Raw genomic sequence first — 27149 nt, forward strand, 5'->3', positions numbered from 1 at the left:
TTTGCCCTAGACTTGGCATGATCACCCTGTTCAATGCAAAGTAGAATTCCAATCTAGGGACTATCTTGTAAGCCAATACTAAGTTTTCCCCTTTGATTTTTGTTCCTGCTGCCACATGGTCACATGAGTGCAAGCAACATAAGGAAGGTGCAATGTAAGGGAGAATGACCATTGGCTTACCTGAATGGTCATTCTCTAGGTGCTGCAGGAGTGTCCAAGCATGGGTTAACTTCAGCTTGCTGCCCAAGGACTGAGTTCAAAGATTGTGTAGCCACGCCTCCTGCTCCCCTCAGAGGCTCAGGTTAAAAATCGAAGGTATGAGACCCAGAAGGATGCTGTATGGAGAAAAGTCTATGCCATAGAGGTGATAAGTCACGCACCCTCAGGCGGCCCCAGGGCGGGGTTGGAGACTCCTGCAGCGCCTACAGAACGACCATTCAGATAAGCCAACGGTCATTCTCCTAGGCGCTGCTTGGAGTGTCCAAGCATGGGACATACCCAAGCTATGGAGTCCCAGGGTGGGAAGAAGTAATGTCCTGGTTAGCAGGAGCCGCAAGGACCCGCTGTAAGACTCTCCTTCCAAATGAAGACTCTGCAGAGGCAAAGGAGTCCAGCCTGTAATTCCGAATGAATGGTGATGGTGAAGACCGGGTAGCTGCCCTGCAGATCTCTTCAATAGGCACTTGAGTAGCAAAAGTGGCCGTAGTCACGGCGCTCCTCGTGGAATGTGCTGTGATACGAAGAGGAACAGGTCTGGATTGTTGCTCGTAAGCCAGCTTAATGCAAGCGCGCAGCCAACATCCTATGGTGGAAGATGATACCTTCCTGCCCATGGAGGTGGGCTGGAATGATATGAAGAACGAGTCTGACTTGCGAAAAGAGGCTGTCCTCTTTTTGTATACCCGCACAGCACGGCACACATCCAATTTGTGCCAGATGCGCTCCCTGGGATGACTGGGGTGCAGGCGGAAGTCGGGGAGGATGACCTCTTGTGTTCTGTGGAATAAGCTGTTAATTTTTTGTAGAAATGCTGGATCCAATCGCAGAATGACTCTGTCTGAATGTATAATACAAAGGTCCTCCCTAACTGATAGCGCGGCTAGTTCCGAAATTCTGCGTGTTGAGGCGATGGCTACGAGAAAGGTGGTTTTGAATGACAAATGTCATAGGCTAATAGAACGAATTGGTTCGAATGGCGGCAATGTTAAGGCCTGTAAGAGAATCGACAAGTCCCAAGTTGGGTAACGGTGTACCATCGGAGGGCGTAGATTGATAGCCCCCTTTAGGAAACTGCGGACCCTTGGGTGTCTGCTGAGTGGTTAAGAATCGTCTCTGGACAAGATAGTGGCCAGGGCTGCTGTCTGTCTCCGAAGGATGGTGGGGGCGAGGCCCTTGTCCAACCCCTCCTGTAGGAAGTCTAGGATTTGTGGGATCGTCGCTGCTGTGGCATTGATGTGATGGGATTGACACCAAGAGGAGAAGATAGCCCCAGTAGCATCATAGATCCGCAGGTGGAAGGTCGCCTGGACATATGGATGGTTTGAATGACTTTATCAGAAAAACTGTCTTGCCTCAGGAAGTCCCCCTCAAGTGCCAAACGGCTAACTGAAGCCATTGAGGGTCCGGGTGAGGTATGGCCGTCTGGCTGAGGGAGACCTGCTCCTGAGGTATGCGCCAGTGCTTGGTCATTGACAGGCTGACAAGGTCGGCGAACCAGGACCTCCTTGGCCAGTGCGGGGCGACTAGCAGTACTTTGGCACCCTCCAGTAAGATATTCCTGATCACCTGAGGTATCAGAGGGAGGGGCGGGAGTGCATATAACACTCTACTGAGCCCTCCAGATTGCTGACAGCTCCCCCGTGCGCTCCAAAGGTTGTGGCAGCCATTTTGAAAAGAAAAAAAGTGGCATGCTTTATTTTTCATGCCGTTTGAATTGCCGCAGCCTGGTTCCACAGCAGATCGCCGCTGAAAGGGCTTCTTAATATTGGGATCTTGCTCTGGGGCTCCAGGCAGGTCTCCCCCTCCCCAGGAAGACTATTAAGAGTGACTGCAGGGAGTTTGGCTTTTCTCTGGCCATTCCCTGCCTTATTCCAGCACAGATCTGCAGTGCCTTGGGACTTCCAATTTTGGCGCCAAAAATATTAAAGGGGCCTATTATCCAAAGCTATATCACAGACAGGGACTAATTACAACCAAGCTGTGATAGGGCTGGAAGTGTACCATGGCCAGCAAGAGTGTGGCTGAAGTCAGGGATCGAACTGAACCTACTTCTAACAAGCGCAGCAGGCCCAACCCTGCTGCTAAAGGGGCAGTGCAGGGTGCCCTGCCAAAGGGAAACAGCCCAAAGCCAGGAAGGTCTCAAAGGCTGCAGAAAGGTTGGCTGAGAGGAGATAGAAGGTCCTGGAGAGACAATTTCAAAAGGCAGTTAGTGCCCAGGCACAAACTGTTCAAGTCAGGGAACCACCACCAGCTCAGGTTCCTGCAGACATCCCCATAGTGGATATTCCATGGGAGGGCTCTCCATCTCTGGCAGACGAAGAGGACTTTGGTTTTTCTCCCAACCCTTCCAGGGCATCCCCTAGGTCTCCTGATTCCTCCCTGGAAGAGGTGGGCATGGAGGAGGCCTGCTCTCTAATGGGGGAGGAGTCTTCCCCTTCTGGCCCTATTTCTGGGACTACTCCTGAGTTATCCCAAGCGATGCAGGAGGTGGTTGCACGGGTGGTATCACAGGGGACTGTAGACGGCATCCAACAGCTGGGTCTCACCTTGCCCCTCCAGAACAAGGCCAAAGCTAGGGTACAGACCACAGGAGCTCACACTCAATCCACTGGAGCCTCTCCTCCTGCTTCCTCAGCTGTCAGTGAGGTGTCTGAAGAGCAGGAGAATGGACAGGATGCCACTGATCTATCGGAGGATGAGAATCCGGTCCCCGACGCCCCCACCTTCTCTGGCTTATTCCAGCCTTCAATGTTTAAGGCCATTCTGACCAAAGCTAGGGCTTTGTACATTCAAATGGGATTCCCCGCCCAATCAGACAAGACTGCCACTGAACAGGGTAGCAAGGAAACGGTCGGATCAAGGGATCCAGGCGCAGGTCTCTTTAAGGAGACCCCCCCCCCTTCAGGAGCTGGTTCCGGCACCACAGCTGTTCCTGGATGTTATCCAGCAAAAATGGGTCCAGCCTGGATCGATGGTTAATCCCAGTGGGGTGGATAAAAAGCTCTACTCTATGGAGAGAGGCATGGAGGATCTCCTGAAGCTTCCTCAAGTAGATGACCCCATAGTGATGCTAACCTCCAACTCGGTTCTCCCAGCCGACCTACTGGAGGGACTCAAAGCGGAAGACAAGAAGGTAGAAGGACCGCCCCGAGTCCCTTTGGGGAGAGGGGGCGGTATAAAAATCGAAATAAAGGTAAGGTAAGGTAAGGTAGAGAAGGCCTGTCATAAGACTCACATGGCCACTGCGTGGGCCATGAAGGGCTCCTCCTCTTCTTCCTACTTCAGCAGGGCAGCCCTATTTTGGCTCCGCAAGCTGCTAGCCGACCTCCCTGCCGGAGACATTAGATCGTGCCAAGACGTCAACAAAATTATTGCTACGGTCGAATACTCGGCAGACGCTTCCCTTAATGCCACCAAATTTTCTTCTAGGGCTATGGCATCTAATGTGACCACATGACGTCTGCTGTGGCTCTGCCACTGGCAGGCGGACATGAAGGCGACGTGGAAGTTGGCCTCGGCCCCTTTCAAGGGTGATAAGCTCTTTGGTGAGGCCTTGGACTCAGTCTTAATTGAGTCCAAGGACAAACGCAAAATCTTACCAGCAGTCACCAAGAAACCGGACTGCAAGGGTCATTTCTTTTTTCGTAGGCAGCCCTTTCGGAACACTGACTCCCCCTCCACATCTGGGGGATTTACCAGATCCTATCCCCAAACACAGGACCCCTCTCAGGATAGGACATCCTTCAAAACCAGACAACAAGGTAACCGCAGGTCCTTTCAAGGAGGACCGCTCCTTTTGCAAACCCAAGTGACGTCACCGGTTGCCTCCCATTGGGGGTCGGCTAGAGCTCTACGCCACCCATTGGGAGGGGACAACGACAGACGCTTGGGTACTGAACACAATCTGTCATGGCCTTACCTTAGACTTCCTTTCCTTTCCTCTGCGGACCTTCATCCACTGCCCCCTCCCGAAATCGATCCCTAAGCTACAATTGATGGAGGCAGAGATCCGGCATCTAGTGGACATAGTGGCCATAGAGCAACTTCCCCGGGGTCAGGAGGGCAGAGGATTTTACTCGATCCTCTTTCTAGTCCCCCAAAGCTACGGGAGGGGTGAGAGCCATACTGGACCTCAAGAAACTCAACATCCATATAGCGTACAAGCGCTTCAAGATGCATATAGCATACAAGTGCTTCACTCCAGACCATCTTGAGTTGCATCAGGCAGGGCAATTTCCTGACATCAATCGACCTGAAGGAGGCATACCTGCACGTTCCCATTCATCCAGCGCATCGCAAATTTCTGAGGTTCCAGTTTGCAAACCAGCATTATCAATACAAGGCTTTTCCCTTCGGCCCACAGGACGTTCGCTAAACTTCTGGCTGCTGTCGCCGCATATCTCAGTTCTCATCCAGTAAGAATCATATATAATCTGGACGACATCCTGTTGATGTCGTCGTCCAGGGAGCGAGCGTGTCGAGATCTCAATGTCACCATCCACGCACTACAGCAACATGGTTTCTCTGTCAATCTGGAGAAGAGTCACTTGGAGCCTACCTCCAGGATTCAACACCTGGGCCTGTTCGGTGCTTCAGAAGGCTATAGGAAGGAAGCTTTCAATTGAAGGGAGAAAATAAGAAAACCTAACGCTTCCTAATCTACACTCTAAACACCAAAATAAGAAAAGAGGCTACACTAAGCTGTTTGGAGAGTCCAACTTGCTGTCCAAGACCTGGAACTCCCCAACTGCATCCTTTTAGTGCGACTGAGTTTTTTAAACTGAGCCTCTGAGCGGAGCAGGAGGCATGGCTACACAATCTTTGAACTCAGTCCTTGGGCAGCAAGCTGATGTTAACCCATGCTTGGACACTCCAAGCAGCGCCTAGGAGAAGAAAAAAAGATTTCACAGCATAAAAGGATATTCTTAGTTTGTGAAAACAAATCTTTATTAATAAAATATGCTAAAGATGGAGCAGATGAACCAGCAGAAAAGAGTATTCGAAATAATTTTGCGAATCTCGCAATAATAATTTCTAATAGTGGTTTTCAACTTTGGCAACATTAAAATGTGTGGACTTCAACTCCCAGAATTCTAAGCCATAATTGTGGGAGTGGGTGGGAATCCATATATCTTAAAATCACCAAGGTTGAAAAATGCTGCTTTAGAAGAAATGTTGACAGAATCTACACCGCATTGTGAAAAAGCCTCTAATCATTCAAGCTGTTGTATTTATGCAACTGCCAATTGTTTACACAAACAATTTCCTCTTCCCTAAGACATGGTTATTACATGAATAAAGCACTATTTTTCTAATCGTTGTTTAAAATTTTGGACAGGAGATTATTCTGCAATTCTATATACATTTATCTTGGAAATAAGCCCCCTTAGTGGTAGATGTTTCGAAGTAAGCATGCTTAGGATTGGACTGCATAAATTCTTTTAGGCATCATGAATATAAAAACTACTTACCAATGGCCCGTGCCAGTGCTATGACAACTTCCTGACACGTTGTCTGATCTGAAACACCACATACAACTCGCTGGACTCCATCTACCCAGACTTTCAACTCCATCACAAGGTAGAGAGGATTAAACTTTCTGGATCATTTCTGTGATTTGTTCCTGCAACAACAATTAAAACACAAACAGAAATGTAAGCACATTATGTTCTTTGATTTCATTTACATGTAAGCAGTATGAGCAAGGAAACATAGAAGCAATGCTTTGGAATGCTTGTACATGTCTTCTTTCCACACTTCACATTTCTAGTTCTCTTGCTCTAACAGTTTTAGGTAGGGCACTAGTAGAAGTTCAGATGAAAGGATAAGCAAACAAAACTTTTCAGTTTCAATGCTTCATAGATATTCTATCATGCTTCAAAAATACATACTTTACCACTTCATGCTGCTGTGTATAGTTTGGCTATCAAACATGAGTACTGTATTATTGTTGCTTTACTGGCTATCGTCCTGATTGTTTTATCTTTGAAATTTTATTTTATTTTGGTTTTACTCGTTTTTAAACAGCCATGAATCTATGTGATTTAGAAGCATATGTCTATTGTGAATCGATAAATAAGAGCTGAAGATCTATTCTGAGGTCATATTGTTTTCTTAAGCTTTGAGTCCTTTCTGTTTTGGCTGCCGTACAAGTCAAATAAAGAAAGAAATATTTGCCCCTAGCCAAGTCAGATCACTCCAATGGAATATTTTCATAGGGATGTTTTGTTCTGGGTGTAAAGTGAAACATACTTCTTATGTCTGCACACTTATATTCGCATGGCCACTTCCAAAATCGTCCTTATTCAGGGACATATCTTTAAATATCATGTGTATGAGGAGGAACATTTTACCAGAATACATCACATTATACTGTTATCTAATGGATGAGAAGATTCATTTCAATTTCAGGATGCTGATGTTTGGGGTTGAGCAAAGTCCAAAGGCACAGCCTAATAGGAAACAATCAGGCTTGGTCAACATACTTTGAACTCAAATGAAGAAGAAACAAATATAGAAGCATTTCCAATGGCAACAAACTAAAACAAAAGTTATGTAATAAGCATGCATAAAATATATTTTTAAAGAGCATCAATATCATTTTAAAACAAAACAAATGTTACTTAATCAGTAGCAGAAAATCCTTAAATTATTAACAAAAGAACAATGATTTTTCCCCCCCTCAACTTTCCCTTGAACCTGAATTCAATGAACAGGTGTATTACATAATAAAAAGGTATTAAAATCATAGCAATTAACTTTAGAATTACCAGTGGTGGGTTGCAGGCTGTACGCCCCGGTATGGGAGTACCAGATCCTGCCTGAAGCACCGGGTACTGTTCCGGTACGATGCACTGGAGGGCCCACCCGAGCTCCTTACCTATGCTTTAAGCCTTTGGCGCTTCCGTGCACGGCACGTACAGCATCTGTGAGACGCTCCGCCAAGCAACTGGAGCGTCACGGAGGCTTGTGGAAGCATCGCAGGCAAGTACAACACATGTGTGTGCCGCACGAGTCCATGTGGGTGACGCCGGGGCCATCCGGTACCCACCACTGAGAATTACATACTATTTTTCACTATAAGCTATTGGCTATGAACTATCACAGGCATTCTTTTCCTATCCACTTAATAATCCACCCAGCTATTCCTTATAAAAAATCCCCATTCCCAGTTGAGCTGCCTCTATAAGCTGTTGTAAAGAACTTCTTGACTTTTGACTTGTATTCTTATTATATAATATATTGTTACTTATGGTGCCAAATACAATTTCTCTCTACCCACTCATGAAGGCATTGTGCAGAAAGCTGAGCCAACCTCTTATGAATAATAAATGGAAAGATACTGTAAATAGATACCTCTATTAACATAAAGTTGTTAATGAAGCCACTTTTGGACTTATAAACTAAGAGATATATAATTTTGATTTTGGGGTTTGAAGATTAGAATTGTATGAGATTGTAGCAACAATATAGACTACTGATAATTTTAGAGTAAAATCTGGATGCATTCTTTATCTGTACCAAAAAAAAGTTGAAAGGCATTCTTCCTTTACTCTTTCTGCTTTTTTTTGCATTTTATGTTGTTTTTGGTCTATTTTTTTCTTATTTACTTCTTTTTATTCATGTTTTTGATACTTAATAAATTATACGTGAAAAACTTTTAATAAACACAGAGATATGTTCTTAGATAATTAGTTTGAATTAAGTTTTCTACTGCCACTTTGAAAAAATGTTAATTTTATCTGTACCATGCCACAAAACATTATAAAATTGCATCTTCCAAAATTTAATAATTTGTCAGCGCTCTAAGTTGAATCTCTGGTACATTACTCCGGTATAGGAAAAAATATTAATTCACAAATTTGTGAACATTTTTCCAATCATGTCATATTGATAAATATGACTGCTCTGTGTTAACAGTACAGCCCAATGGAATCAACAATGTAGTTGTAAAAACTGTTTTTAATATAATAAAAGAAAAATGATTTAAGATTGTCAAGGAATCAAGTAAACTATGTTAGATTGGGTAATGGATAGGCACACACAGGCTTAACAGTAACAACAGCTCTTTATTAAGTACAACAAGTGAGAACAATCCAGTGAAGGTTGAGTCTGACAGCAGCCCTTTTATAGGGAGCTGTCAGACCCTTTGACCAATAGGATTAAACCTCTGAACAGAGGACCGTGGTGGAAACCACTGTAGTTAGAGCAAGTATCTAACAAATTAGGAGAGCAGCCACATAACCTTCACTGGTAAACCTTTCTAGGAAAAGTACACTTTTACAATTGTTGAAAGACAGAAAGCTTAGCAAATTGCCCATCCTAACCTTATTTCTAGCAGCACATGTTGGGAATGCTAACCTGAGAACATTTATTTATTATGAGCTGAAATTGTCCTGGACTCCTGGAGGTGAATGCTATAAATGCTGTCTACAGCTGCAACAGGGATTGACATCAATGGTGCCCAGAGCATAGCACCTGTGAAGAAATTGACATTAAATTAAAAAAATGGCTCTCTGGGGCTGGAGATTAGAAGAATCTCAGCAGATGGTAGCACTTGGCTACTCTGTCTGAGATTGGAAATGAAGAGGATTGAGACTACTGTATGTTTAGATAGAACACTATTGGGGAATACATGACTGTAGGCAAGACTGGAAACTTGAAAAACATCCCAGTAGCTAGTTATGGAAGATGACTCCAGACAGTTCAGGAGTCATACATATATTTAAGCTCAACTTAAGTGATCTGGATATAATCATAACAGATCTGATTTGATCATTCTTTTATTTTCATTTCATTTCATTCTTTTATTTTCAAATGTACATATTCACTTCTTGAGAGAGATAAAGACACAATTGGGGGAGATGGAAGAAGAGAAGTACTGAGTACATAAATAGCAGGAATATGCAGGTGTTTTTAGCATCCAATCCAACACACACACACACAAATACACAAAACACACACTCTAGTAACTGTGATTGCCTGTGTCTAGTATATATATACACCACTATGCAATTAAGGCCTTTTGTGCTTCTAAATAGTCCCCTCTTCTAAAATGAGTTACAATCACTGAAAAGGGAGGGGTGGGTTTTTATTACTTCGCTTTATGAATGTTCCATAGCATCAGAAGCTTTTGTTTCTAATTTGCTTATTTACAGCCTGTAAGATTATCCGCACATTATCTGCTCTAAGTTGAACTCAGCTACCAAAGTTTAGCTAGTCAGAGAGTATCTTTTGCTGAAGACATATTTAGAAGCTCATATTTTAGGTGAGGTAGAGGTTATTTTCCAGTTGCAAAATAGCTTTACCATTCCTCAAAAATATTTTGATTCCACAAATGTTTCAGTAAGAATACCTAAGCATCATCACTCCCTACCTCCCACCCACCCATCCATATAAAATAGTTGCATAGTTACACATTATATTGCAGAATTAATATTCACAAAAGCAACTAAGCAGAGAAGGCATACGCAATTTATTGGCCCTGTTCCAAAAGGGCCATACATCTCTCTGTCACCAGAGACTATACAAAAGTCTTTCACTTTTCTTTAAATCAGGGATAGGGCCATCAAGATTTGTACCAGATACAACTATTAGCATCTCTTCCCACTCTGCATTCCCAAGCAAACTCAAAAGGCTTAAAGAAGGTGTCTCTCCCCACCGCCCCAATAATCATTCCTTCTTTCTTCCATGTTCAGGAGTAGAGAATGTTCATTTCTTCCAGCCAAGTGCAGATATCAGGAGGGAAGGAAATTTCCATTTCTTTCTTGGCTGGACCTGAAGGGGATTATAACCTCATGGCCTTTTCTAATCCTTTCTCTACTCTCCCTGGCAGCGGGGTTGTGTAATGCCACCTTCCCACTCCCCAAACAGATTCATATTCCCTCTGTTAAGAGATGCCAAGGCCAGAATAGGCAGCTTGTCAGGAGATATAAGGTGTGAGCATACTGCAGCTGCAATTACTGAAAGAGGAAGAGACATGCACATCCTATTACTTCCCAGGATTTTTCTGAGTTCTGGGTAACTTTCCAAGTGAATGAAATATTTGCCTCTTCTGAGCTGGGTCAACAATATACACAACTTTGAATTCTTTCTTCTTCCATCAAAACAGGGAGTGATACAATAGAAGTATTTCAGATACCAAGATGACATTCCAACATTAGGAGGATAGAGGAAAACAGGATGTATCTTCAGTGTGGGCAGAAGCGACACATAAAACAGGATCAGAGCAGTGTGTAAATATAAGAAACTGTTGAGTACATTTGGCATCCAAGGTACGTCCAGGGGAGAAGTTCTGTAGAAAGCCATGTGTGGATTTCAACAGCAATGGGAGGGCCTTTCAGAAATGCCAGTTCCTAAAAACCTAAGTATGAGGCCTAGCATGATCTACATGATCTTTGAAATGGTGCTAAATGGTGTGAAGTTCTAGAGAAAATGGGAAGATTCTGGGATGGGAAGGAATTGGAAAGCATTAAGTAGCAGGTTCAGGCAGTGACTGTAGGTGTGCTGAAATGATGACATCTGATTAAAGATATGAACTGAATTATTCAGTGAACTCGGCCTCAGTAAACGATTAGGTCAATTGATAGTTAACCTAGCAATACACATAGAATTTGTCCTCTCTGTTTACCATCCCACCGCATATGATGGGCACAGAATAGGTGACATTGCACATCTAATGATATAGAGATTTCCATCAGTGTTCTGTAAAGTGTGTGTGAGCCTCTATCAGAAATCAGATGATTGAGCAAGCTATCTTTCTGGAAAACATGTCAAACAAATAGACAAGCTATCTCAGAAGCAAAAGGGAAGTTACAATAAAGAAGCAAATAGGCCAGTGTAGAGCCAGATCAGGCACTGCTAAATGATCCAGGGCCGAGACACAGGATAGGCCAGTAATAAAAGGTTAAAGAAAATGTATCCCGAGGTCCCTGATAAGATGAATTTGAGATAGATGCACCTAAGATGCCTCAAATACCAACTTCAGGGGAAGGGCCCAGAGTTACCTTGTGGTAAGATGGGCAGCCAATAAAATTGATAAAAATAAACCAACCAACTAACCTAGCAATCAGGTACCTCAGGCTTACAGGCATCTGGAGGCAGCATGAACATCTGGATCTAGGATCTCCTCCCAGCCCTCTTCAATTAATATTAAATAAACTTCAATGAAGTGAAATAATATAATTTATCAAGATTTAGAACAACCCAATAAAGAAAAAGAAATCAAAAACAAACAACCCCCCTACTCCTTAGAATCTGGACCAGTTGATGACCTATGTAGATTTCTGGACTAGGATATGACTTCCCACATTGGACTCTGGCTCTTTGAAACTCAACAGTGGGTAACCTCCCCAAAGATTTGGGAATTTGCTCCTATGTATGCAAATGCCTTGCTGGTGCTGCCTGTTTTTGCTAAGTAATGCTCCTTTCAAACTAATATTTGGCGTTTCTGCACACGTGGCCTGGGAGAGGATACTGAGGAGAGGAGAGCCAACATCACTCCAGTTAGTTTGTGGATAAGTGGCATGGTGTAGTAGAAAAAAGAATCAATATCACTTTAATGTGAGACCACAGTAAGACATGGAAAAAAAGATGGTTCATTTTAAATTTCCAAAGTGTCCAGTTGGCTAGCTGTCAGAGGACGGATATATATCATTTGTTTTGATGCAGCTCTCTTTGTTCCCAACAAAAGAGAAGGAGGAAGATGCAGGACTCCTAAATATCATTTATTTGAGCTGGCAAAAATGGCCTCATGGATGCTGAGTATAGATTAGAGATGTTAGAGAAGAAATGTCCTCTCCAGCTTCAAGCATCTCACATGGGCAGACACTCAAAAATGGAAGGGGGAGGGGGAGAGAAGGGGACAAAAAGGTTTATAGAAGAAAAAATATAATCTTATGTGACAAAATATTAATCTGTTCTGGAACTAAAAATGTAAAATATATAAAGGGTGGGTGGGAGGAAAAAGAATTGTGCTTGCTGAACAAGCCAATTAACTGGTCCAGCTTGAGTGCATTAATAAGGCATTGGTGACTTGATTCGTGAGCAATAGGTTTGCAAGAGCATCTATTAATAGTTGCTTAATCTCTGGCTATTCTCTTGTAGTAATGGGAGCAGTGATCTGACCACCTCTCTTCATTTCACCAACAACAGACGTTCTCAGTTTGCAAACTAAAAAAGTTTAGATAAATTTAGGGCCGCTAAAGGTGCAATCGATTCTCAGCTCCCCCAATTATCTCGCTGTCTCCGGAGCCTGATGACGGCGCAGAGCGCACTGACAGCTGCGTGGCGGCTGAAGCAGGCCTCCTAAGTTCGCCGAGGATCTTGACAGCCAGCAATTGTCAGATGAGTCTATTTTGGCTATTCAAGGTTTAGCAAGGCTGCTGCTGGAGATTCCCCCCCCCCCCATTGAGTCCAATTTCTCTTTCTCTGCTCAGAAACTGAGGAGAGAGTCAAAGTCACAGCTAATGGGCTTGACAGAGTTGAGAAATCTGAGGCAGTCTGAGGCATGGCTAAAGACTCTAAAACAACTCAGTCACTGGGCAGGCAAACTGAAGTTAAACCCATGCTTGGATTCTCCAAGTAGCGCACAGGAGAATCAGAAACTTTCACCTTACTAGTCTCTACAGAAATCATGCATAGATTATGATTACTGAAAATGTGGGTAGCAGCTGGTTGATCACTGACATTTTATCTGGAAACCTCAAGCTAGTAAGCAAGAAGTAAAACAGAGAGGGACGCGATGGCTCAGTGGCTAAGACTAAGGGGCTAAGACAGTGGCTAAGCTTGTTGATCACAAAGGTCGGTAGTTCAGCGGTTCGAATCCCTAGTGCTGCGTAATGGAGTGAGCTCCCATTACTTGTCCCAGCTTCTGCCAACCTAGCAGTTTGAAAGCATGTAAAAATGCAAGTAGAAAAATAGGAACCACCTTTGATGGAAAGGTAACAGCGTTCCGTGAGCCTTCAACGTTCAGTCATGCCGGCCACATGACCACAGAGATGTTTTCGGACAGCGTTGGCTCTTTGGCTTTGAAACAGAGATGAGCACCACGCCCTAGAGTCGGGACCAACTAGCACCTATGTGCTTTACTTTTACCTTAAAACAGAAAAATAGAAGCTCACTTTGCTTTGCTTCACTCTGTAAGCACAGCAATTGATGTCTAATAAAGGTGATATTGTTTTCATCACAGTGAATGCTAACCTATAATCTATAAACCAGGCCTCCATTACATCTACCCACAGGTATTATAATTAAGGTAACCCATGCAAATGATTCACTTCACTTTAAGAGAAGATAACATTGTAAGGGAGAAAAACCCAGCCTTCTACAAATCAGCACTAATGGGAGATAAGAAGCTCTCTTTGTATGTGTACCTATCTAGTGTTTACCGTTGTTTCTTATGGTAATTATGCCTTCTAGGTCCTTTCACAATGTGAAATCTCAATCTAATTTCATTATGTGATTTATAAACAAGAAGAAAATTGTGCACGTAATGAGTTACCAACAACAAATAGTAGGTTGGGAAAGGTAAGGAGGGAAGGAAGGAAGAAGACAGCAAGGCAAGACATGGCAATGTTTAATCATGTGTACAACTAGGAATCTATACACATTCAGATTGGACTCCCACACAAACCACAATGCCCTCCAAGAGAGTGAAAATATTGGCATTTCTTAGAAGGGAAAGTCAACATGAGAAGTCAATGACAAACCACCTCTGTATTATTTCCAAGAAACAATGTCTAGGTAGTTGAGATCAAGTTGAAGGGATCTTCACTAATCAGCTTCTGCAACTCAGGCCAGAGCTCATTAATCTATTAACCAAGTATTTATAGAACTTGTATATAGCAGCTCAGGGAGTGCACCAAAAGAGGCATTGTGGTATAGAGGTTAAAGTGTTGGAATAGGAGCAGAGAGCACCAAATACTAACCTACTATCAGCCATGGAAGTTTACTAGGCAATTCTGGGCTAGTTACTCATTTTCATCACAAGCCATCTCACAGGTTACCATGGGGAGAAATAGAATGAGGAACTCATAAATCATTTGAATGAAAGACAGGAGATATACATTGATTAAATAAACACTCAAAGATAAGATTAATTGCCATATAAAATTCTATGTAATTTTAAACTTTTGAAATCTATGATACCTAGCAAAGCTCAGCAAGCTTGCTATACAAACAACATAAAATCTTGGTAATTTAAAAACTATATGATACGATTTTTTTGTTTGGTGAATAGAGTTTTCAACAATATTAAATTTTCTAGTTCCTTATCGAATCAGATGCAACATGCACTTTTCTAATTCAGTAAATAACAAAAGAAAACAAAAGACTGTATTTTGAGGAAGTTAATTATTCTAATAACAAACTGGCAGATAATATTTCAATTATAAACCTTTTTCTTTTCTCTAGCCTGCCTCTAACTAATCCAGCACTTAAATCAGTTATTTTTTGGTCCACTTCATAGTTCTAAGCATTATGTGCCACGTCCTAATAAAGAATGCTACATTTCCTGAAAGCAAAACAGCAAATAAAAAAGCCATGCAGTTATTACGAACCATTCAATGCTTCTCTCTTTCTAAAGGAGGAGGAAAGTCAGAAATAAATGGTGGAGTGGGGGCAGGGGAGGAAGCACCATTAAAGAACACAAGCTGCTGCTAACTGCAGCTGTGTTCAATCTATTCAGGCAGAAAGAACCAGCTATTTTTACATACTTACATTATGAAATTTGTTTCAAACATTTCAAGCAGGAAAAAAATTATCTCGACTTACTGCTTCATTGCTGTCCTGCCCTAGTCACTTATTTACCCGTGGCAATCATTAACCAGCCTTCTTTTGCAGTACTACTTCCATACAAAATGTAGGAAAAACAGAGTGAACTACATTTACTTTTAACATACAATTGTTTTCACTAAAAATAAAAAAAAAGGGGGGGGGGAAACCATTCCAAACAACCTGTGTGATCAAAATTGTTCTTTCCTTCTAGGTAATATCACAATGCTCCTTTATTCCCTGCTCTGCTTCCTGTTGGCTCTGCCCATGTGCATATACACACAAAACTATTTCAAGAAATTTATTTTTTATCTGGGGTTTTGGTGGAAAATTCCACTCACCAGGTCCATAATTGGCCAGGGTTCCAATCTTCCAACTTGGTTCAAGCTATCAATTGAGTCATCCTTAAAAAAGTAAAGAGGCACACCAGCACTTGGAAAATAGGCAGTTGTTATGACTGAACAGATGAATTTGTTTGAAATGAGTTCTGCAGACAATGCTATTCCCATATGAACAATATTTATTCTCTCTACAGATTTAAGGAGTGAAGAAGGAAGCTTTTAAGACTGCAGCCAAGGAAAGATAACAAAACAGGCAACAGGGACCTACCTCAATTGCAGTGATAGTTTGATAAATAACACATCTCTGCTATAAGACCAACTACTACCATAGACTGTCCTTCACAGAAACAAAAATGGAAGACAATGGTCCCAACAGAGTATTGATATGAATGGGATCAATATGCCATTAGGTGCTGGAACAGTTACATTAATAGCAATAGAATGGAACTGTTGTATTAACAGCAATATAAATCGTACTACTAATGTGACCAACATGGGGAGAGAGAGGAGGATGGGAATGGAAGAAACTCAAATTGCCTTCAGAGGCTTTGAGCCAATTTGGTCTAGTGATTAAGACACCAGGCTAGAAAACGGGAGACTGAGAGTTCAAGTTCTGCCTTAACTATGAAAGCCAGCTGTGTGACTTTGGAACAGTCCAGGGGTGGGTTTCAGCTGGTATGCACCAGTACAGGCGTAACGGTTGGTGAAATTTAGCGTGCCTTCCTGTACCTGAGCTTCTGGAGGCCCCGTACCGGAGCACTCACTCCCTGGCCTGCCCCCTCCACTCATTCCCCCACCCGCCCGGTCACCCATTGCTCACCCTGCCCATCCACACCATGCTTGCCCCGCCCACCCACTTCCTTTGCCTGCCTAGATGAGGTTCTGAGACTGCAGGCGGCCGGGAAGGTGGGGGGAATGCTGCCCGTCTGCCTACCCCTCGAGAAGCAACCAGGCAGCCCTGGGATAGTCAGCATCTGCCTGGACACGGCTGCAGCCGGCGACAGGACGCAAAGGACAGGCTGTGCAGCAGAGTGTTCCGAGGTCAGTGGGTTGGTGGGCAGGTTGTGTGGGGCTGGAGTCGGCAGGGAGGTGGGACATCAAGGCCACCCTGAGTGCCTGCAACGGGATGTGGCAGCTGCCGGGCAGCTGCTCCTTTGTGCCCCATTGCCAGCAGCAATTGGCTTTCTCCTGCCGATCCTTCCTCTCCGGGCACCGGGCAGGCCCTGGGTCGGTCAGAAGCCCACATGCTGCTGCCACGTGACGCTCTGGGGGCGCAGCCAGGAAGGATCACTAGGAGAATGCCAACTGCAGTCGAGAGTGTCCCCAGGTTGGTGGGATGGCGGGGAGATTATGTGGGGCTGGACTGGAGGCGGCAGGAAGGCAGGGGTCAAGGCTACGTCCCGTACCGGCAGAAAAAAAAATATTCTGCTGTCCCGGAATTGGGCCCAAGGTAAGGGAAGCAGGTCTTGGGAGAGACCTTCCCTCCCCATTCAGAGAGCCCGTGTGGCGAGAGAGGAGGGGCGGGCAGGTGGCAGTGCCTCCTTCACTTGTTCGAGCGGGCAGAGAAAGAAAGGAGGTGTGCGATATCCAGCATGGTGGCGATGGCAAGAAGCGGCTGCCAATGATGCTTTCAGCGATGGCCGCGCCCAATTCAGTAAAAGTGGCTCCAGCAGCAACGGGACATGCTTGTGGAAGGCAGAGCCAGAACTGACTGCCCAGGATTGTGCTTCAGCTGCCACTGTGAAAATGTGTGTTTTGTCAGCTGGGAAGCTGGCAAAGAAGCCTCCATTTCCCCGTCGCTGCCAAACGGTCTGTGCCCTCCCCCTATGGATTGACGCCACAGGAGGGAAGGAAAGAAGCTGGTCTTGGAAAGAACCTTCCCTCCCGCTCCAAAGAGCTCGTGCTGGGAGACAGGAAGAGGCGGTCAGGTTTGAATGTGGATGAGCGGGCGGTTTGGGGTCGGCACCTCCTTCGCTCATTTGGACAGGTGGAGAAAGTAAGGAGGCGTGAGAGAAAGCATCTCCGCCACCAAAGGTGAAGGAGAGCTTCTTCGCCCTTGGCTATCGCACGCCTCACCCCACCGATAGCAGCTGAGCGAGGGAAGGAGGAATTCTGGGAGTTGAAGTCCACAAGTCTTAAAGCTGTCAAGTTTGAACACCCCTGGGGTTTTTTTCTAAAGGGTTAGGGGTACAAGGGTCTTGTAACTTGACAGCTTTAAGACTTGCGTGCTTCAAATGCCAGAGTTCCTGAGCCAACATTTTGGTTGCTAAGCAAGAGTGTTAAGTGAGTTTCACCACATTTTACAAGTTGGTCACGCGCACCCTGTCACATGACTTCCAAGCCAATCCCACCCAGTCACATGACCGCCTAACCATTCCCATAAAATAGGCCACACCTACAGAATAAGTTCTAAAAAAAATTGAAACCCACCACTGGGACAGTCACTCTCTCTTAGCCCAACCCACCTCACAGGGTTGTTGCGGGAAAAATAAGTGGAAGGTATGCATGTTCACTGCTTTGAGTTATTTTTTAAAAAAAATAGTGGGATAGTAATAAATAAATTAGCACTGAGAAGTGTCCTAGCAACACTGCATACCTATAGCAGTTACCATAAGAAAAATCTCCTGAAATTGCATTTTTTATTTCCAACACTACCTTGACTCCCATTAATTAGTCATTTTCCAATAAATGAACTACTTCCACAGGTGAGATATTAAGAATGTAATAACAATGTCACTATTCAGCATATCGGAGAAGGAAACACCTCTAAAATAACAGCTGTTGATTAACAGCTGATCAAGTTTATGTCCTGTCAGTTCCAGTACCTGACTTAGTCCCAAATCTACTGAGATATAATGACCACCTGAACCCAACTTTATCTTCATAAAAACCAATACTTGGAAGAAGACAAATTTAGATTAACGTTGAGTAAGAACAGGACAGTGAAAGAACGGACTTTTTCCCAGCCTTATTTTAAGCTTTATGATCGCAAAGTTTCTGGAGCCAAAGTTCAAATGGCTGTAATCAGGCACTACACCCTTCCTTCAACCATCTGATCCATTAACAAGTCAACTGAAGTTGTAAGATAGTACTAGAGTTTGGTTTTTTGAAGGTCTAAGTCTTCAACCTCAAATCCTTCTGTAAAAAGCCCTGAAGAAAGATACAGGTAGTCCTCGAGTTACGAATGCCCATTCCATTCGTAACCTGAGGATTAGTGGGAGTGAATCTCGTACCTTGAATGGCATCACTCCCTCCTTTCGCCCACATATTCGCTAATTGAATGTGCGGTTCATTAGGTGCACATGAGGTATTTCAGGGTAGGGAAGGCCATGGAGGCGAGTCTAGTGATGGAACAGGCCACCTGCTTAAGACCACCCAAGGCTTCCCCGACCCCCTGAAATACCTCATGCTGCCCACAATTGCTTCCCCCCCCCCCACCTGCCATGCCGGGTCACTTGATCTAGTAAACTGTCTGCTCTCTAGCTTCTCAGATGTGTGCACCCCTCAGCAGCTCCGTTTAGGCCCGTGCAGGCCCAGCCCAGCACTTCGCATGCCAAAATGGAGGTTTGGAAGGGTGGAAACTCTGTTTTGGCTGGCAAAGTGCAGGACAATTGTTGCAGAGCCTCTGTGGTTGTTTCATAAGGACAAACAATTGCTGTGGTACTGCACGATTGGTAGTTTTGGGACTTGTCATAAATAATAGGGGGCGCTTAATGCTTCAAACGTTTGCTAAGGGGATGCTGATAACCTTCCTTACCTAGGACAAAATGGTACTCTTCAAATGATTGTGACTAGATCTTCCATTATCCAGATAGTTGGGGCATACTAAAATCTAGCTGCAAACTACTGATTTTCATGAATCAGCAAAGTGAGTTTTTGGATGGATTTCTAGTTTACACATGAACATTTCTCTGAGCTTCTCTAGAGGAAAACAACTTTTTGTGCCATAGACAGTGAATGTACTAAAGATACTATCGACCAGCAGTATCAGAAAAAGATCCAAAAGGAAATGACATGCTAGAACAGGGGTGTCAAACTCGATTTGATTTAGGGTTGCATCAATGTTGTGTTTGACCTCGGAGAGCTGGAATATGTGTGTGTGGCAGTGGTGGGTTAGGGAAGCTATGAAAGTGGCTGGGAGAGGCGCACGGCTTGAGTTTAGCCTCCCTGGGCATCGCAGCAGCAGCCTCAAGTGCGCCGATCTCGCCATTTTTTGCATCGGGCATGCTGCAAGGGGGGGGGGGGAGTGAAGACCTTTTCCAGCTGGCGCAAAGGACTTCCCCGGACTTGCTTTAGTGAGCATGGGTCCGCACCTCCACCACCAACAATCCGGAAAAGGTCTTTACTCCCTCTCTCTTGCAGCAAACCCCGATGCAAAAAACGCCAAGGCCTTGCGAGTGAGTGACAGGGGCGGGGCAGGAACTTACTTCCGGGTTCATTGACCAACCAGATTGCCTGATCCGGTGCGAACCGGCAGAAACCCACCATTGGTGTGTGGCCAGGGTAGGCATGGCCATGGTGGGTGTTTGACACAGGCTCAAGATGTATTTTTTCCCTTCTTTCTTTCCACAGTTCTTTACTATAACCATTTATAAATAGAAATTGTTGATTGTAGATTTAAAGGGACCTACAGTATATAAAATCTGGCATTAAACTGTAGTATTAACATAGGGTGTTGCTTGTTTTCTATCCAGATTTGACACTTACTTGAGGCCACAATTGTAACCCAGTCCAATCCAGTTCTCCTGCAGCACTCTGCTGGCTGAAAATGGGCGGCGCAGAGGCCCCACATGGGCCATTTTTGGCCTCCCTGGCCTCCAGCAGCATTCTGCTTGCTGAAAACATTTTCGGCCAGCAGACTGCTGGTGGAGGCCAGGGAGGCTAAAAAAGGACCTTGCGGGAGCCTCACTGGGCCCATTTTCAGCCAGTAGAGTGCTGCTGGAGGTCGGGGAGGCCAAAAGCGGACTGCGGGGGGGGGGGGAGAGAGGTACCCAGGGAGCTGGTTCTTTTGAGATTTCCTGGCTGGCCCCATAGGCCAGATTTAAACACCCTGGGTCCAGATCTGGCCGTGGGCTTTAAGTTTGACACTAGAGTATTTATGGAGCTTCTCAATCATCCAGGTCATGGTTGTCTCAAACGTGCGTTTCAAAAGGCAACTGGACTTTCTTGGTTTTTCCCTTGAAAAAATCAGTTGCCTTTTGAAAAGCACTTTTGGGACGTATTAAAAAAATGAATATTGTCAACGAAAAGAAGATTCAAAACTTTCTGATATATTTTGCAAATCATTATAGCATATGGAGACATGTTCTATTGATAAAGGAGAATGTTTGTAGCTCAGGGTTGAAATCAGGGGTCCTTGGTGTTCTCTGAGCTTGGTGTTTTGTTTTGTTTTTGCAGATATTTCATTACCAAAACTGATGATGTTACCTAGTTTGGATAATAAAATGTCTGCAAGAAAACAACCAGGTTCAGAGAGCACTAAGAATGCCCACATGTAGTATTGTTCTGAATGTTACCATGGTATTGTAGGATGAAAAAGTTCATATAACATACTGGTCACCCACCTCATCCCTTGATGTTCTATCAAGATGGCTACTGAGGAAGAAAAATCCTTCCTGTTAAATGTAATAAATCGAAGAAGCAAAGGCAAGCAAATAAATGACCGGTCAAATATTTTTTTCCAGGTTTTTGGAGCTTGACAACTTTGTTCTAAATTATGCTGAGAAATGGAAGAAGTTGTAATCTTATATTTCCCACTATTTTTCTGGACATTGGACACACAATTGAGAAATCCTTCCCAGCAGGGAATTACATTAAGAGAAAGCATTACCTGTGGAGTCTTTGCCCCATAATCCCAATTTTGTAGTTTAACTGCAGAAAAGTGCCCAAGCTAAAAATAAATAAATAAAGGGCACAACAATGCTAGGTTTATAACCAGGGCCTCATTCTGAGGAAGTAATTTTCACACAGAGAGGTGTGTGTTTGTGTGTGTGTCTGTGACAAAACAAACAAAAAATCAAGGAGAATTTAGGCAATATGTTTACTTTAAATTTAAAACATAATCTGAAGGGATCCAATTGTTTTCAGTTTGGCACACAAATTGGTTTAAAAGGATTTTAAAAATATGACTGAAAGGAGAGCAGGAAACAATTTGCTGCTTATAAACCAATGGGAGATTAATAACTTACCCTGCCTTCTCACCACATGGCACAAAATAATACCTCCCCCCCCCCATATATAAATGGTTGGCTTCGTCCAAACATCTAACAGGCTTTTTTTTTCTTTTCTCTCTTCTTTGCAATCAAAATCAGCAGAACAATTAGAATACTAAGCCTATTAATCCTTGTGCAAGAGAGTGCAGGGCTTATGTTCAATGTTTATATCATTCACGGGGGTTTAATTAAGTGACTCCCAAGTGGTAGGAAAAGCCATGCCAACATTCCCCACATGTACATTATGTTGTGATTTTTAGCAGCAGGTCACATCAACACTTCCATGATACCAGGAAGTATAACTCAAACCAGATGAGCAAGTGTATTTACATTTAAACAAGTTCTTATAAAGATAAAAGCCTGCAACACTGCTTCAAAGAACAGGTATTTCCAGTTGCTGGGAAACATCAAGTCATCTCAGACTGGGGTTACAGTACTTTTTTTTTTTTTTTTACAATAACCAGATCACAGGTAACAAAAACCTCTTTATCTCTTCAGCTGTGAGGCTTTCTTTATTCTTATTCCTAATTCCAGAGACTCACTCATTATACAGGATACTCAGTCCAGCCCCAACTCCTTTTAAAAGCCTTGTTTCAAGTAAACTGAATCTGCTCATTTGACTTCTTAGAATAATAAATTCCTCTTCTATTCTTGTTTCATTCTTCATGCCACTTCCAGTTAGCGGTTCATTTAAAATGTATTCTCAAGGGTTCCTTTAACATGGTCAGATTTAGAAGAAAATAATGGAATAACTTGCTCTTTGAAACCCACAAATAAAAAGAGAGGAGGATATGTGATACAAGTCAGGATGATAGTTATCAATAGTATGAAATAGCTTTTCTGAATATTGCAGGTCTCTTCTAACACTTCTCCCATAACTTATCAAGAGGCTCTTTTCAGCAAAACAGGTAATGGAAAGGGAAGGGAAAGAGAAGTAATGCTTAATATCAATTCTTTAATAATCTAACAAATTTATGCTGCCTGCAAAATCTGGGAGAAAACAATCTCTAAAATAGATATTTAAATTATAATGCTTAGTAACTAAATAAAACCAAAAACAAGATAAAGCTTTCAGGAGATCTGGTTTAGAACCCATGTAAGGATGTTAAGGAAATGCTGGCAGATATGGCCTCTATGTTGGATAGCAAAAAACATGGACTCATTCTACAGAAAGAAACAACATGAGTTTAGAAATAAAACATAGATTATGTCTTCAAAGGCTAAAGAGTAAACAATATTATCTTTCCAGAACTTTCAAGCAATCTGGATCTTGAAGGGAGGTATAATCGTTTGAACATGGGCACTATTCTAATAATGGCATTCATTTCTTCCAGAAGCCCCTTCGTCAGATAAAAAAATCTGGAAAACACTTCGTTCATGAGGAAGTTGATGGGAAACTGAAATGCCAGACTTTTTCTGGGAGTATCAGGGCATACTGTGACATTGATAAAAAACAGAATAAAGTACCACTGGGGATTTCCCTTTCATCTTACTGTTTTATAGAACAAAGTTTACACTGCTTAAAAGATAGAATTATGCAATCTGCTGATCTTAGTACTGATATTCCAAAACATTTGGCACAAGATGATGTTAATGTAGATCAGCAAAGAACTCTTGTTAATGAATGAAAATTGTAATACTGCTTCATAATATTTGCAATATTTCCTCAAGTCCTAAAATACTTAACAGATTCCCATTTCATTGGATATTTATATATGTTTCTTATTTTTGACAGCAGTAACTGAAATTGAGGGAAGATCAAAAATATCTTAGTTATAATCTTTTTATATATATATAAATACTACATAACACCTTTCTGCTTTCAATTTATTTTCACGAACTCCAATGCCCTGATTATTCAGTGAAAAGAAGTTTAAAGTTGTTTAAAAATGTTCAGATAATATTATTGTCCAAGAGTGCACATTAAAAAAATTCCCAATCTTAAATTCACCAATTTTATCAAAAAAAAAAAATCATTAGCAGATCTTTCCAAAGGATAGAGCATTTTTGTCCTGTCATTCAATGTTTGACTTTAATGACTGTGGTTTTAATGGAAATGTCTCTTCATAAGTAGTTAGCAAGGCCTCTCATAAAAGACCCAACAAATAATATTCAATACTTACCAAAGAAGGGTAGCAATTTAAAAAAAAACAAGATTGCCTTCAGAAAAAATATTTGTTTTTGCTTTTTGCCAAGACAGGTTGTGTTATTAAAACATACACACATTTCATATATCAGCAATGTGAAACTTGTTATAATCATCTTCATGTCAGCATCCACCGTTCTTCTACAGCAGATGGTATATTTTGGCCCAATCTACAAGCACTCTTTCTCTACACACACACACACATTACATCTTTATTCTTAAAATGTTGATCTAATAATAATTCTAGAACAAAAACAACAACAAATGAATACATTTGCTAAGTACTATATAACTAATAGGGCTGCTCATAGCTTCAACAAAAAGTGTAAATTTTTACCCACTTCCCAGGCCAGCAGCATTCCAAATTGCTGGTGTATGAGATAAAAGTTGGAGAAGGAAGGTTTAGTTATTTGATTTTATTTTGTAAAAGTAAAGGGTTTAATACAGGTGTCAGCCGTCGTGCTGACATTCGTGGAGTAGCTGTTGGTGGCTTTTTCATGGCGCTGCTACCTCCCGACCCCGGCAAGGGCTTCCATGCCACCATTGCCACTGCCAGCAGTGGCGTACCTGCCTGGCAGCTGCCAATACCACACCCGCTCGGCCATGCTTACATGCTGCTGCTAATGCCACTAGGGCCACCGCCGCAGCCCTTCCCCTCTGCTCTTTGCCACCGCCAGAGCTCGTGCCACTAATGCCGCCAAAGCCCTTCCCTTTCTCTCTCTGATGTCGGCGGAGTCTGTGGCTGCATGTGGGTAACGTGGCCCCTGGGCTGTCTCCTCTGGAGCGGGCTCTTCACGGCCATGTGGCAATGCTTCAGGGCCACATGGCTTCCCTCACAACTCTGCAGGCGCACCGCACCGCCCACGTTCTCGGCAGCAAGCCTCCTGGGCAGCAGCTGCACTTCAGAGCCTACTCTGAAGTAACTCTTCTATTCGGGTTACAGCCGCCTACTCTGAAGTGACTCTTCTACTCGGGTGCAGCCGCCTACCCTAAAGTGACTTTTCTACTCAGGTGCAGACGATAAGGAAGGAGGCAATGATGACACTGAGTGGGGGTGTGGCTGAGGGTGGCTGAGGGTCATGGTGATTGGTGCTGGTGATTAGTGGTATCATCTGGGTAATTGGGTGGATTTGTGGGAACTGGGTGGGGTAATGGTATTTATACGGTGATGGGGTTAACTTTGTTAAAACTGACTTGGATTTGCTTACCTTTGTATTATAGTCATTTAGTGTCGGTTATCACATCGTTTCTTAGATAAAGTTTTTCACCAAACAAACTGACTCTCTGTTTATTTTCAACGTGAACGCTGGAACATGACAACAGGTAGTCCTTGACTTACAACAGTTCATTTAATAACCGTTCAAAGTTACAACAGCACTGAAAAAAATGTCACTCATATGACTTATGACTGTTTTTCATAATTGCGACCTTTGCAGCATCCCCATGATCATGTGATCAAAAGTCAGATGCTTGGCAACTGGTTCATGCTGATGACAGTTACAATGTCCCAAGGTCATGTAATCCCCTTCTAACACCAAAGTCAATGGGGAAGTCAGATTCACTTAACAACCAAGTTACTAACTTATCAACTGCAGTGATTCACCTGACAACTGTGCCAAGAAAGGTCGTAAAGTGGAGCAAAACTCACTTAACAAATGTCTCATTTAAAAACAGAAATTTTGGGCTCAACTGTGGTCGTAAGTCGAGGACTACCAGTCGAAGAAAATGTCAGCATTGGAAAAAACCAAGATGAAGTCAATTTCATTCCATTTTTGCAACTCATTTTTAAACTGACTATTGTTCAGATTATTATGATGCTGTAAAACATTTTATATGTTATAAAAGCTATTTGTTTCTGATAGGATTTAAAACTTTGTTTTAAAGTTCCAAGCAAACTCACATGTAAGTCAAAAGACTAGTGCTTGGAATCCCAATCTGGAGACTCAAAACAGAAAGTGCCACTTTCACATCAGTAGTATATGATTTAACCCAAAAGCTTTTTATTTATTCACTTGGAGAAAAATCCATCTATGTGGTCACTAAGAGTAGACACTAACTTGATGGTACACAATTATATGTTTTTTGTTGTTGTTGCTTAAAAACGTTGCCAGGTACAGACACTTCAGACAGGAACATCTGAGGCATGTAGGTCAGATGGACTAATGAGATCACACTGTTTGGCTTAAGTTTACATTTGGCTTATAATCAAGTGGCAAAACAAGGAAGTGTATGCCTGTGCAGCACATATGCAAAGTATGTGAGAGAGAGACATTTAAAGACAGACAAAGAGCATAGCTAGAACTTGATGCTGAAGGTCGGAAGCCCTCATTCTCAAATTAGAAGAGCACTGAAACTGACATGAGCATGCTGAGGGAAACCTGGATGCTGCCATTTTTAAAAAATTGAAAACAAACCCAACTGTACCCAGATACAGTACACATTACAGATAGGATAGCAAGTTAGATTCCAATTAATTGCCTTTAAATCCTACTGAAATCAACAATGTTTATATTCCCCACGCTTTTAAGATCAATTTGAAATGGACTAAGGAGAAATAGTTTGAATAGTTTGAACTGGATTCAATCTATAGGTTTTTTAATATATATATTAAGGAGGCTCCAGATTTCAGTTCTACATTAATATATAATCACTGGCATTATGTAGCATGCTATTCTAAAAAGTAATATACGGGGATTACCAAATCAGAAAATGAATGGCTGGCATATTCAAAGGTGTGTCTTTTGGAGACAAAAGCATCTTCTTGCACTAATTGTCAGAATTTTCACACTACACGATCAATTCCAGGTCTTTTCAAAATGTTTGGGGAAATTAAATAATTTATTTGATACCTGCTTCTAGACAGTTGTATAAACTGTAACCAAACCATGCATACTTCCCCAAATATTTACTTGCACGTAAACCCACATATGACTCAGGTGTATTTGTTACTGTTAATTAAAATTGTACTGAATTTGCAATACATAGAAATTGTGCAGGTTGAGTAGTAACCCAACATTTATTTTGCATTTTTAGTTTTCATTTCTAAAGTACATTATGAATAATATGCATTTTTACTAAAACAGTCTGAATTTCATAAAGGAAGGATAGAAATCACGCTGCCAGTTTCATTCAAGGAGTGAAATGTGTTAGAAAATGTTAGGAAATCTTTATTGCAGTTGGTGGTTAGTAGGAGTACAGCATCTTTTTCTAGTTTCTTAAAAATGTAAATGGCAATTATATAGCCACGCAGAGGGAGCTCTGGCTTATTTTAAATGCACTTCTCGAAAGAGACTGGGAGAAACCTGTAATTTTCATGCTGTAAATGATTAATTGCTAAATTGACTTTCAGGGCATCCACCACATGTGCTCCTCAATCCACCTCTTCTGTCTTTGTAATATTTAGTGAACAACTTCAAATGATTTTGCTCTGTTACTTACATTATCTTTTCAAGAAAAGGG

At 42.5% G+C, this 27149-nt stretch overlaps 1 protein-coding gene across 6 annotated transcripts in view; it reads right to left on the reverse strand.

Moving 5' to 3' along the window:
- The window catches only part of RASSF7 (Ras association domain family member 7), a 109574-nt gene that overhangs the window by 12453 nt on the left and 69972 nt on the right, over positions 1-27149 (reverse strand). For all 6 annotated transcript variants that reach the window (XM_081936029.1, XM_081936030.1, XM_081936033.1 and 3 more), the window contains exon 2: positions 5691-5842. In XM_081936029.1, coding sequence (XP_081792155.1) covers positions 5691-5793 — 103 coding nt within the window. In that variant the 5' untranslated portion in view covers positions 5794-5842. The remainder of the gene's footprint in view (positions 1-5690; positions 5843-27149) is intronic.

The sequence above is a fragment of the Natrix helvetica genome, assembly GCF_964273705.1.
Source record: "Natrix helvetica genome assembly, chromosome: 1".
In the NCBI taxonomy this organism is placed as follows: domain Eukaryota; kingdom Metazoa; phylum Chordata; class Lepidosauria; order Squamata; family Natricidae; genus Natrix; species Natrix helvetica.